The sequence below is a fragment of the Bidens hawaiensis genome, unplaced genomic scaffold (genome assembly GCF_021521415.1).
Source record: "Bidens hawaiensis isolate Kalapana, Puna unplaced genomic scaffold, B.hawaiensis_p1.1 tig00001961_1, whole genome shotgun sequence".
Classification (NCBI taxonomy): domain Eukaryota; kingdom Viridiplantae; phylum Streptophyta; class Magnoliopsida; order Asterales; family Asteraceae; genus Bidens; species Bidens hawaiensis.
The window spans coordinates 781,294-795,402 of NW_027491109.1; the positions used below are offsets into that span (position 1 = coordinate 781,294).

Sequence of the window (14,109 nt, forward strand, 5' to 3'; positions counted from 1 at the left end):
ATGAGGGTATATGTCTTCAAATAATGCAAAATGAGAGTGTACAAGTTAAGGTGCACAAGGGTACAACTTACTTTGAAGTGATAAAACAGATGGAAGTATAGAAAGGAGATAGATGGGTTTAATTAGGGCTTCATTAGGTTTATGGGTTTCTATGACTACCCTTGGTTTTGGACAAAATTGGAGGTAATGTTAAGGTTTTAGAGGGAAGTCATAGTTGTGGTTTGTGTATATGTTGAAGGGTATATGTGTCATTGTAAGGATGAGTTTATTTTATGAACGGTTTTGTATCCATGACTCTAGTCTATACAACATAAAACCCTATTTCAATCGGGTCTCTTTGTTAATTTTGTTTATCTATTAGTTTTGAATATCAATGACACTAGACACACAACCAGGTGAACCTGGGTTGTAAATCGAGTAGTACACCAAAGGGCGTTTGATCCAATAGTATCTTGGTGTATTACTAGATGTTTGCTTTCTTGGAGGTCGAATAGTATTGTTAGGAGTAGATTAGATTTTCGTTCAAAAAATAAATAAATAAATAAATAAATCGAATGGTAATGTTAGTGTTAATTCATTTAGCAAACCAATAAACTTAACTTAACATTAGTTAGTAGTTTCTATCTCATTTTGGTCTATTAATTATAATGTATTAATAGGTGGTGATTACTTAATAATTATTTGTTTTGATCACTTAAAGGCGGAACTAGCAAATTGGTAGATACCACAAAAAAAATACAATAAATATACAAAAGTACAAGAATTAACTTGGATGAAAATAGCACCAAATACTCCAATCCAGATTCCTTAGCTTTTTCCTTGAACTATTTTTGATCCAAACGAAAGCAGTGGACTTGATTTCTTCAATTAACTTTGAACGCGAAATCACTTAACTGTTATACACTTTAACATTCTGTGCCCTCCAAATATGCAATAGGGGAGTGAGTATAATTGATTGACACACTTTCTTTTCTCTTCACTGTCCTGGACTTGTTTATGAACCATAAGCAATTTGTTGGCAGGATTAACGTTTTTGATTTCATGATACACATGATACTTTAATCTGAAACTAGTCACGCAATTCAAAGAAAATATTATTGTCATATAAGAAATCTACAAAATCATACAACTCTTTCTATAGTTAAGTTACTTACTTTATTAAACAAATTAGTGACAGCATAACCAAAATCAACCTGTGTACAAGTAAACAAGTTGAAATTGATATGAATTGTAAGTGATTAGTTACTATAGTTACACATTGGCAACCTTCAATGGTCAATGACATTTATCATGGAATCTTTACAAGTTGATGATGTTGGAGGAATTGTAAGTGTGTAGCTAATCCACATGTTTTGTTTTGTATTTAATTACTTTATAAGTGTTCACAAACGGGTGTAATGACCAATGGCTAATGGTTGGGTTTAACCGTTTAACGAGCCTTTTCCAGTTAAAGTAATGGTTATGAGACTCGCTAAGGAGATGGATCTGATTTTTCGTTTATATAATCTTGCCTTGTAAGAATTTAATGTAGAGAGGTGCATGAACGGTTTCTAAATTGTCACGTAAATGATTACGAATAGGTAAAAATGTATTGGATAGCTGGTATGGTAATCTACTTCCTACAAACGAACTTGAGCAAAGAGGGAAACATTCTTCGGGAGGCATGTGTGATGGTCAATTACCACATTAGCAACATTTTATGACATACCCGGTCTTGGAGTTGGGTTTGACTACAACTTCTAGCATTTTTCGAGTTAAGATTTGAATTTCAGCATATAAAGAACCTATTGAATGATAACCCGAGGCTCATGTCTTGAGAACACCTCTAGCGATCAAATCATTATATTATCTAAAGATAATATATATATATATATATATATATGTATGTATTTGTATGCATGCGGTAAGAGATCAACGAAAATAGAACAAATAAAGAAGATGTAACTAACATAACAAAGCTTATATTACACTTTTAATTTAATTTAGTTATTTTTGGTAATATTTAAATATATTCAAAAGTAATTTTGACTTCGTGAGGTTCTTGATTTGGCCCTCCCATTGATTTGGTAAAGCCATTGGTTTAATGATGTATCTGATTATGAAAACACCATAAATTCTTTTTTTTTACACCAAATAAAGCACACCGAGGCTATATAACCATATATCTCCCAATAATCTAATGAAATTTGCTAGGGTTCTTACTAAGATTCGACCTATGATGTCTCATATTCATTCAATGTATCATCGGTTTTCACAAACCTTTTCATCTTTCAGCAAAATTATGTTTAAGAAATAACTCGCAGAAAAGAGGCGAGGATGAGAATCGTGGTTAATACTAGAATAAAAAATATAAAATATATATCTCCAGTATATAATACCTACTCATTATCTGATATTAATAATCTATACCATTATTGTGGCAAATGACCACCATAAATTCAACTTTTATTGTGAATTCCGTAGAACTTTAATAGAAAATAATTCCAAGTGTATATGAAGTAGATTGACTTATTTTAGCTCCCATTAAAATATACTAAATTATTTTGAAATGAAATAAATGTAAATTAGGAATAATGAAGTATCTTTTCCATTAGAATTGGACTACCCTTTAAAGTGGAAGTTAAAGTTATGAATGACAATGGTTGTTCGTGTTTTAGTGTAATTGGATTAAACTGGTCGATTAATGTAATCACAATAAACATTAAGAAAGTTTGGGATGTGTGGAGTGCGTGCTTACTTTAATCTACTATGATGTTATGGGGAAGCCCCTAACGAACGGGGGTCGTCGTCCTGGTTGCGGGGTCCTATGGGCGGCAACCCCTAGCAGGGTCCAAGAGGCAGAGCCCGTGGCTGAGGTTAATATTGCTTCATCAAAAATTTACTAGAAATAAATTTATAATTATGTGACAAGTAATCATAAGTATTATTTTGGAGGCATATTAATCAGAATTAAAATTTGAATTATAACCACCTGATGTAGTTATCCACATGTAATTGCTCCTGCAGATATAGATGACGCTCCTCGCAATTGATCGAGTCTCTGGTTCATCTTCTTCACATATTCATACTAAATTCGTGTCTCAATTTAGAGTTTTATTCTATTAAAGTGTTCTGAAAAACCACCAAAATAACTTTTAATCTGAAAGTTATCATGACTCTCAAAATAATCCAGATTGCTATTTCAAAATCCCTAATAATGGTTGCATTAGTCATTACCCAATACAAATTACTATTGGTCAATGTTGGGTGCTACTACACGTACGCAACCCTCACTCGTCATAAGGACCATATAACAACAAAAAAAGTCATACGAGTCTCATAAACTTTTGACTATGGTGTGCGTTATTACATATTTACATTAGTTTCTTTGACGTCAGTTTTAACACATAATACAACGTATATAAATTGTAAAAAACACCAACTCATATAGACACTATGATTAGCTACTATAAGGCTGAGGGGTGTGGGGGGCGCGAGAGGGGGCGCGAGTGGGGGCGCCAGCCAATAATATTGTGACGTGTGGCAGAGAGAGAAACTTGATAAGATGGGTGTTGGTAGTGGTGCTCGCGCCCCGGGACATGGTGTGGAGGGGCGCGAGAGGGGGCGCGAGCGGTTTTTTTTTATTTTTTTATAAATGTAGTAAAAAAACGTATTATTAAAAAAACTCAAAAATTATTTAAAAAACACACATTTTTTTGAAAATTCATAATAAAAAAAAACATACTAAAAATTAAACAAACAATAATATTTAATAATAAAATTAATCTAATACAAGATCATCTGGTCGTCTTGCCCACAAATGTTCAACCAACTCATGTCGAAGCTCCCCGTGTATCTCACGGCTCTTGATATTTGCTATGTTATGAAGTTTTTGTTGATCACTGATTGTGGACGGTTGTGGCGGAATGTCACCTTGGTAGTTTTGGTATATAGCTTTGCCCTCGTCTTCTAACGTCATGTTGTGTAGGATAAGACACGTGTAGACGACGTCCATTATCCTCTCCCGAGTCCAATAACGTATCGGGTTCGCCAGAACATAATATTGTTTTTTTATAGCTCCAAAAGCTCTTTCAATATCTTTTCTAGCAGACTCTTGCTTCTTCGTAAAATACTTCCGTTTGTCGGCGACTGGATCTGTAAAAGCTTGAACTAACACAGCCCATTCGTTGTAAATACCATCGACCAGATAGTACCCGTACTTGAAGAGTTCTTCATTTGCAAGAAAAGATTGAGGTGGTTCAACCCCGTCGATAAGGTCGTTGATCAAATGTGACTGATCGATAACATTAAGGTCGTTATTTGACCCAGCAACACCAAAAAAAGCATACCAAAACCAAAGATCCTGTGACACCGCCGCCTCAAGTATGAGGGTCGGCCCTTCATGATCACCACGGTGGAACTGACCTCGCCAGACCGTTGGACACATAGCCCATCCAACATGCGTACAATCGATGCTACCTAGCATCCCAGGAAAACCATGTTTTTCTGCGTGCACCTCATATATGCGTTGGATGTCATACATTGTAGGTTTTCGCAGATATCTCCGAGCGTAAGTCGATATGACTCCTACGTACAATATATATTAAAAAATGTAATAAATATTTAATAAAAGGTAAAATTAATGTTTTTTACCTTGGCAGAAAAAATGAAGGGATTCACGTGCAACCCTTTTCGACATCTGTAAATACTCATCCAAAGCGTCCGACGAGATGCCGTACGCTAATTGACGGATAGCAGCCGTGCATTTTTGAAGAGGGGTAAAACCGGGAAGACCCCTAGCATCCTCCCTTTGTTGGAAAAAGGGATACCGTGCCTCTAAATCACTCGCTATACGCGTGAACAATTGCCTGCTCATTCGAAAACGAGTTCGAAAATCCGACTCCGCGTATACCGGTTGAGGGCTAAAATAATGCCTCATCAAAGTATCGTTAGCACCCGATCGATCACGATCACGAGGTGGTGCTCTAACCCTCGGGAGTCGGGGTTGATGGGCTTGATTTTGCAAGAGATTGACCACGGTTGCGGTCAAAACTCCCCCTACATGAAGAAGCAAATCATCCTCTTCGGAGGAGTCGGAATCAGACGAGTACGACGACATTATTTTTAAAAAAAAAATGGGACGATGGGTTGTTTGGAGATTGAAGTTGTGTTTGATATGGTAAAAATGGGTTGATTTAGGGGTATTATATAGGATTTCGTAAAGGTTTTTTTAAAAAAGTTTGAAAGAAATGGGTAATATATAGGAAGTGTTGTATAAAGAAATTGGTAAGTTTGGGTTTTTTTGAAGTTGTGTTAGTGTTGTATAAAATGGGTAATATATAGGAGTAGAAATTTTTTTTTTTTTTAAAAATTAAAGAGCCAACGGCTCATTTAAAGGTATCCAACGGCTCTTTTCACCATTCCCCAAGCCCTAAACACCACTCTGGTCCCGCGAACCCCCTTGCGCTTGCCTTTTTTTCCGCGCTCGCGCCCCTCTCGCGCCTCGGTGGTGTGGTGCTCGCGACCCCGGGGCGCGAGCGGCTGGCCTCTTGCGCCCTTTCTAGCGCTCCACACCCCTCAGCCTAACACTAAGAGCATTCATAATGGGGTGTGGAACCCAAGGTTTGAATGGTGTGGAAGACTTTAAACAAGAGGGACATCAACTTTTCTGTTGTGGCTAAAAGTTTGCTTCACAAAGTTTGTGACTACAAACATCATCCAAACATCATAGGGGGTCAAGTTATTTTACAAAAGGTAACAAAAATGAGAAGTGTGAAAAGCCATAAATAATTGACATGTGTCAAGTGAGGACTAAAAGAAAAATGGTATAGAGGTAATTGTACACATTTTCTCTCTCCACATGCAAGACACATGTTGATACCCCCATCATTTTAGAACGTCTATAACTTTTTCTTATGATATTTTTTAAAAAAAAAATTCATCATAATAACAAGTGTTTTTTTATCTTTAATATGAGTATGATTTTTGTTATATAAAATTTAAACAAAAATTACGTCATTGTATCTTTTCGCGTATCATTGTGTCTTTTTTTGTCATTGTGTTTTTTCGTCATTGTGTCTTTCAACTCATCATTACATAAAACACAATAATTAATACATGTTACACAATAACTAATACATGTTACACAATAACTTGAAACGTAAAACACAATGGTGAATACGTATAACACAATGACCTAAAACGTAAGACACAATGGTGAATACGTATAACACAATGACCTAAAACGTAAGACACAATGGTGAATACGTATAACACAATGACTTGAAACGTAAAACACAATGGAAACAACATATTACACAGTAACTTGAACGTAATATACAATGAACGCAATACTATTTTTCTCAAATTATATGAATTTGCCATATGTAAATCTGAATAAAGACAATGAACATATTACACAATGACTAAAAGTTAATGACGAACAAAACGACACAATGACGTAATCTTTGTTTTAATTTTTGTCTTTAATATGAGTACCAATTAAAAAATATAATGATCAAAATCTATAATACAATTCATATGAAAACTCAACTAAAAGACACAATGAACAATAAAAAAACACAATTAAAAAAACCCATTAATTTTTTTATTATTTTTATATAACAATATGATACTTATATTAAAGATAAAAAAACACTTATTATTATGGTGAATTATTTTTAAAAAAATAATGTTGTATGAAAAAGTTAATGACATTTTAAAATGATGGGGGAATTGACATGTGCCTTGCATATGAAAAGATAAAGTCAACAAATGTGGGTTATTACCTTCATGCCCTTTCCATTAATTTTTATTTATTAAATTAATCTTAGTCATTCAAATCTAAGATCAATGGACTGGATTCCTTCTTACTATTCTTATTTTTATTGTCCTTTGTATTTAAACTTTACACACATCATAGGTGGCAAAAGGTGGGGGACCACTCTCTCAACCACACACACACATATAACATGTATATATATACATTTCATTATTTTAATATTATGTGATGAGTTTGTGGAGGTTTGTTGTAGAATAAAGTGGGGTTTTTGAGAAAAGTTTGAAATCCTATGTGGCACTGATGTGACGATTTGTAGAGGTTTATTGTTGTAGATGCTCTAACCTTCATACAGTCTATATAACCATACAACTCGTATGATATGTAAATAATCATAAACAGTTGAAAGGCAAAATGGATATTTGCGAGAACACGCGTTAACTAAGAAAAGTATATGTACATATACACACGTTAAAAAAAGCATATATATATATATGGTAGGGTTAACGTAAAAAACAATAGTTTTGTGAAAAACATAAGAATAGATGTAGACCCTTGGATCTAGGATCTAGTGGTTGAGATTGATAGTTTCTAAAAGTTGTATAGTTTCCTATTTACATGGTATAATGTCCTATTTAAGTGATGTAGTTTATTTTAAAGTCTTCCCACACTTCTCACAAAACAATTGTTTTTTATTTGAACTTTTTCCCCCCTCTCTCTCTCCTATTATATATATATATATGAGAGGGCTATCCTAAAAATAAGTAGTTTCCTAGGAAGACCGTGAATAAATTATAACCATTGGATCATGTTAATCAATGGTTGAGATTTCAAATTACTAATAACCGACATAGTTTCCTATAATTACTCTTTCATTATTATAACCGACATAGTTTCCTAAAATTGTTCTTTAATCATCATTTGTAATGCCAAATGTCAAAATTTTGTTGGTTCTTACCATTCCTAGGAAACTCTTTATTCTTATTTGAACTCTTTATATATATATATATATATATATATAGAGAGAGAGAGAGAGAGTAAAGTTAAAATACAAAGGGAGACAAAAATGAGAAACGTGAGAATGATTTATTACAACCAACAAAAAAACTCTTTAAATATAAATTCGGAAAAAATAATAAAAAAATCATAACTCAAAATATAAATAAAAAATGGAAAAAATTGAAAAAACTAGATTTTATCTGCCATCATTCCCGTTCAATAAAAAAATAAAAAAAATTGACGAAAAGACACAATACCGAGATCAAAGACAGAATGACAAAAATGAACAAAAGACACAATTATAACTAAAAAAGACACAATAAATTGCAAAATATAACACAATTCCTAACAAAATATAACACAATGTTAAGTAATATAGCACAATATAAACAAAAAAAAGACACAATGTCAAAGAAAAAAACACAATCAATAACGAAAATAAACATAAAACACAATGATAGACAAAAAGACACAATGATTTTTTTCACTCACCATTGTGTTTTTTTTTTGAACGAGAAAGACGGTGTAACCATTTTTGTGTTTTATTTTTTTTTCGTTTTTTTATTAAAATTTGAATTATGACTTTATTGTTTTCTTTTAAATGGTTTTTTATTTTTACTACAAATACTTCTCAATATTCTCATTTTAGTTCCCTGACCATGTGTAGTCATAAAGCTCCACTACCAGGGATTATAAGTCACGTGGCGCCCAGTCAGAGTTGTGGTTTTGTACAAAAACAGGCTGTAGTCATAACTCTCCATATCCAGGCATTATGCGCCACGTGGCGTCCAGTCATTATTAATTTTATTTGTTTTTTTAAATACTAAATCATTTAAATAAATTAACATAAAATTAAAAATTACATTAAACTTCCAAATAAAAAATACATTAAACTAAATTAAAAAAAAATACATCAAATTAAAAATAAAAAAACATAAATAATACTAATAAAACTAAAACTCATTTATATTTTTCAAAAATTTTCGCTTGTCGAGCGGCTTTTAGAGATTGGACTATCAGGTCGTCTTCGGATAGCTCGTTTGATAAAACTCGATGTCTTTGTCCATCTCAATCCTTCGAAGTAGGTCGACGGCGTCCAAATTTACTTGAAGTCGTTGGGTTCCAAGTTGGTGTAAATCTTGGAGTCGAGAGTTCATTAATTGGAATTGGTTTTCCAATTCGGGATTCGAACACGTTGCCGACGACGAAGCGGCCCCTTTCCTCTTTCCTTTGCCTTTGGTTCTTCTACCCCCCGGCCGAGGCATGTCGGTAGTATTCACGGGGTCATTATCGCTTAAGTTGAAGTTTCGAGCGTCTTAAGGGGGCGTGTCTGGATCAACCGAAGACGATGTTTTAGACTTTTTTTTTACTCGGGCCACCGTCGGCTTCGGCTTCGGCATCCAACACCAAGCCCCATTTTGGGTGAAACCTCAATAGGTCTTTCCAAATGCCAAAGCAGTTGAAGGTCCTGCCGACCTTATGTTGAAACTCAACCAATGCGTTATGCATGACTTCCGCGTCCGAGACACCGCTACTCCTAGTTCGATTCATCCGAGAGAAAACCGTATGGAAAGCCATGCATTTGGTGTTTATGTCGGCCCATTTCGACAGTAACGAATCTTTTTCTCGACGCGAGTCCCCGCCAAGGTTGTGAAACCTCTCTATAATTTTGTGCCAAAATACCCCCGTTTTTTGATAGTTCACTAAAAAAATAAAAACATTACAAGTTTAATGTTTGTTATAAGAAATTTAAAAAAATATATATGCATTTTAAAAACCCACCGCATTTGGCATCTTCCGATATCTGGCACCAAGCACGAGCACATAGTACGCACTCGTCGGGACTCCACTGGATCACCGTCTTTCTAACCCGAGGTTCGCCAGCGGGCTTCTTCGCGTGTTTTTTCGAACGTCCGCGTTGGCTCGAACCGCCTACGGTCTCCGGGACGGGTTGTGTCTCCGGCACGAACTCGACCTCGGGTTTCGGTCTCCGGGGCGGGTTGGGAACCCGAACCGGCAAAAATGTTCGCCGTCGGGTTTTGGAAACCGGGCACCGGGTTTGGCATGGAGTTTTGTAGATACGTAAAGTAGGCGGCCATTTGCGGGTCAAACATTTGCGGGACGGGTACGGTTGGCGTCGGGGCGGTAGATTGGTTCGGTTGTGGATTTTGGTTGGCTTGACGGACATATTGACCGAAACCGAGAATATTTTGGTTGTTGTTTGGAAACATGATGGTAGAAATATTAGTGTAAAAGATATAAATTGGTATAGAAGTGGAATGAGTGTGTTAAAAAAATGAGTTTGGTTTGTTTATATAGTATAAATATAATTAATATAATTTATTTTTTCTTTAAAATTCCCAACGGCTCCAAACCCACCCACCCAACGGCTATCTTTTTTTATTTCTGTGCCAACCCCTCGTTTTGTATACAACGCAGCCAAAAACAAGCTTCACGTATAACGGGGGGCGGTGTACCCCGCGTTTTCGTCGTATAACGCAGTGGCAACTTTGCCACTACGGGTGGGTATGTATGTATACAGAGAGAATCTAAAGAAAGCCACCAAGCCAAGCTACTACTGTCTCTCCATCTTCACCTTTGAATCTGAGACATTCAATAACATCACGTTTAATATTGCTCCGAAACCAAAGCAAAACATTACACGAAGAAACAAAACATAAACGTAAACATAAACATGGTTGGTCTGTTTTCAAGATTCTCTGTCAGCAGAAACGGTCATCGTCGTTCTCAAAGTGCACTCGTAAGACACACAACTGTCTCTCTTTAATACTTCGTTACTAATTAATAACTTATATGCGTTCTTTAAATGTTGTTGTTTTTTAATTGACTGTGTTACTGGATCTGCTAACTGTGATGCTTTTTGATTTCTATTTTGTTTTGATTGAAATTTGATGTTAATTGATCGAATTTGTGTTGTGAGTAATTTGCGTTGACATTTGAGGATATGAAATTGAAATTGGGGGTTTGACTGCTTTGACTTCTGATTGGTGAAGTTTATCTATAATTTGGTAGTTAAAAGAACCTGAGCTGCTATCTGTTTGACTGTTACATTATTTGGTTTGATATATAAATTTACCATATTTGACTTTTGAATCTCAAATGTGCTTATGTTTGAAGTCAAAATTGATGACAACTGTTTGGTTTGCATAGGGGTGTGCACAGTTCGGTTTGGTTTGGTTATTATCCTAAACCGAAACCAAGGCCAAAGTCATTGCTTAATCTATTTTATTTCTAATCGGTTAATCGATTTGGTTTATTCTGTTAGTTTGTTTGTTTGGTTTCGGTTCGGTTTATTTGTTTCAGTTCGGTTAATAATTTGCTAAATTTTTGCTTAGAAATACATGAAATTGATGTATTTGGAGGTATGTAAACATGAAATACATGACATGGGGGTGTAAAACCTAGAAATATATGAAAGCGTAAATGGTTCGGTTAACCAAGGGTACAAAAAACCCGATAATCAATTTTTGGTATTTTGGTTCGGATTTTTCAGTTTGGTTTCGATAACGGTTTGGTTATTGCCCGCCTCTAGTTTTGCATAAAGATGCAGGTAGCTGTATAAACTCGTGATAATTTAATCCTTTGGAGAGACAAAAGAAGAGTAAAAAATCGTGTCAATTTTGAGTTTTTAAATCGTTACTTTGAATCCCGGAAAGTCAAGCTTGATAGTTGATAGATGGGTTTGTTTGTACAAATAAATATTTGCATTTTGGAACTGATTATATTTATATCATTATTATAATTTATTTTAATGTATAATAAAAAATGGATTGGGCTTTTGATTATTATGCTATTTAGGGATCAATCTGGTTTGTTGACATTGTTTATGTTGCTTAATCATGTGAAGGAGCAAAGGGTAGTTGTAACCCCGGATACAGTCACTACAGAAGCTGCAAGTGTAACCGGAGTCTTGTCTACTTCTCATCATGGAATTGAAGTGGCCGTTGAGTTTAAGCCGGTTGACCAACCTAATGAACCATTTGACTTAGATCAACCCGTTCACTGCCCGTTGCCTGAACCTTCAATCCTCAATGTAAGTCCACATCAAACTAGTTTTCTTGCATTTGCTTGTCAATATATGTTCATTAATCATGATAATATTATTTGTCTTTCTCTATTTGTAATCATTTGGTTGGGATCATTCGGTCTTTGAGGGTTATGTATGTTATTTGTTTTCGTTATCTTTTTAACGTCTGGTATTAAAAATAGCCAAACTTGTTATTATTAAGGGCCGGGGGAACAATGGGATAACATGTAAATTTTTATTTGAAATGATCAAACATTCAATATGAATATATCATAGTTTACTTTAAAACATTGTTCCGACAATAAAAATATTATAATATAGTTCATTCGTACATTCCCTAGTCGTTTAACAATTAACATTAAATCCCGGAGTGGTTAATTCGTGGATTGTGTTTGCTGATTATTTGTTTTGTTAAATAAAAGGATGGGAGAATATGGAAAGAGCGCGTATCTGCAGGGGTGCAAAAGAGGGCTGACTTAGCGGTAACACAGGAAGAAACAGGGGGGCCACCTGAACCCGTGACACCTAAAACAAAATCACGACCACGAACAAATAGGATGATACTACCATCAATCAGTGCACCTGAACATAACATTCTTAAACTCCTTGAAGAGTCTGGAATGTGATTCTATGCACAGAGCATTTGCTGCATTTAAGGTTTTCCAACCTTGTCCTACATTTTTTTTATGTCGCCTCTACGCGTATAATTCCGAACACAAAGTATTGCATGTACATACACTATCATGATCCTGTACTGCTTTTTAGTTTGTCTTCTCTTCAGAAAAGAATTGAACATGCGTATACGTGTTTGTATTTGCAGTGTGTATGATCATTTTTGTGATGTACATAATCTATGTTTTCTTCACGCTAATTTAGGTTTCGAAGGCAATGGATGGGATATGGGTGATTTTGCTAGAAAAGGAAGTAGTTAAATCACTCGGTGGTGCAGCGTGTTTGTTGGTGTATGTTGTCGATGAGGAGCGAGGGCTCGATGGTGATTTTATTAATGATTATTGGTGTGAAAGTCAACATAGTTTTCTTAAATATGGCAGAGAGAACATATGAACATAAGCCAATAAACCATACACTCATACATGATCGTACAACATCAAATCAATAGGAACAATTAATAACATTGGTATCATACTATCATCCATATAATTTACAATATACTGTCTATATTGTCAGGTCACATTCTATGTCTTAAAATCTTCTTATACAAAAGAATTAAAACTTTATTTCAAATCAAAAATATTAATCAAGGTCAAAAAAGTCAATAAAAGTTCAATAAACTAATTTCAACCCATCCCTCATTTGTGGCCTAGTGCTAGAAGATTCAGGTACTCCTATAGAAACCCAACTTCGATTTCCACTTGTGACACTTTGAGTGGATATTGACAATGAAAGATTTGAGTTAGGTCTTGCGAGGTTGTTAGTTAGAATCCTGAGCCCTCCCGGGTTTTAGTTCCACCATGTATTACCTCAGTGAGTTATGCTATTGTGGTAACACAACGAGTGTCAAGTGACAGCCAACGGTATAGTTTCCCGGGTTAATGCCCAAGCCAAAATCTAAAACCAACGTGAGCCCGGTTAAAACAACATAGTGTGACCTAGAGGTGCACACATTGGGTTTTTCAAATACCCGGTTCCGAGTATGGAACCGGGTTCGGGTATGACCGGGTACTGGAAAATCGGGTATTGGTAAGACCCGGGTCTGGTTCGGGTATGGGTATTCTCTAAAAACCATACCCTATGTATCGAGTTCGGGTCGGGTATAGAACCGAGTATTCTAAAATCAAGTATTTGAATACCCTATTTTTGGGTATTGAAAAAAACCCTATCATGGGTTTTTTCGGTATTTTTTGGGTATAGATTGGATTTTTTTTAGAGTTTGTACTTTTTAGGGGTATTTTCGGGTATTTTTTGGGTACATATCGGGTATTGGAAATACCCGGTTTCGGGTATGGAACATGTCTTACGGGTAGGGTTGGTACGGGTTCGGGTATTAAAAACCCGTGTATAAAAATTACCGTTTCTGGGTTTTTTCTTCGAGTCCGATTCTGGGTTCGGATTTTTATACACCTCTAGTATTACAAGAATAAAATAACAAGGCTCTCCATATTAAAATGTGTGATGATCTAACACACAAGAAAACACCGTTAAAAAAAAACTAATTTCAAACCTTATTGGGCCTTGGGCCTATAACAGTAACACACTAAAAAACAAAAAAACAATAGTTACCAACTTACCGCCACGCACCGGGTCGGGTCTAAACCAAATATATAAATCTATTGTCTTCATCCCC

The 14,109-nt window shown here is 35.3% G+C and overlaps 1 protein-coding gene across 1 annotated transcript; it reads left to right on the forward strand.

Annotated features, from left to right (window-relative positions):
* The first annotated feature begins 10,447 nt into the window (after window positions 1-10,447).
* Window positions 10,448-12,612, forward strand: LOC143602810 (uncharacterized). Its single transcript, XM_077079803.1, has 3 exons — window positions 10,448-10,517; window positions 11,625-11,810; window positions 12,227-12,612. The coding sequence occupies exons 1-3, from the start codon at window positions 10,452-10,454 to the stop codon at window positions 12,428-12,430; spliced, it is 456 nt and encodes a 151-aa protein (XP_076935918.1). The 5' UTR covers window positions 10,448-10,451; the 3' UTR covers window positions 12,431-12,612.
* Window positions 12,613-14,109: the final 1,497 nt, after the last annotated feature.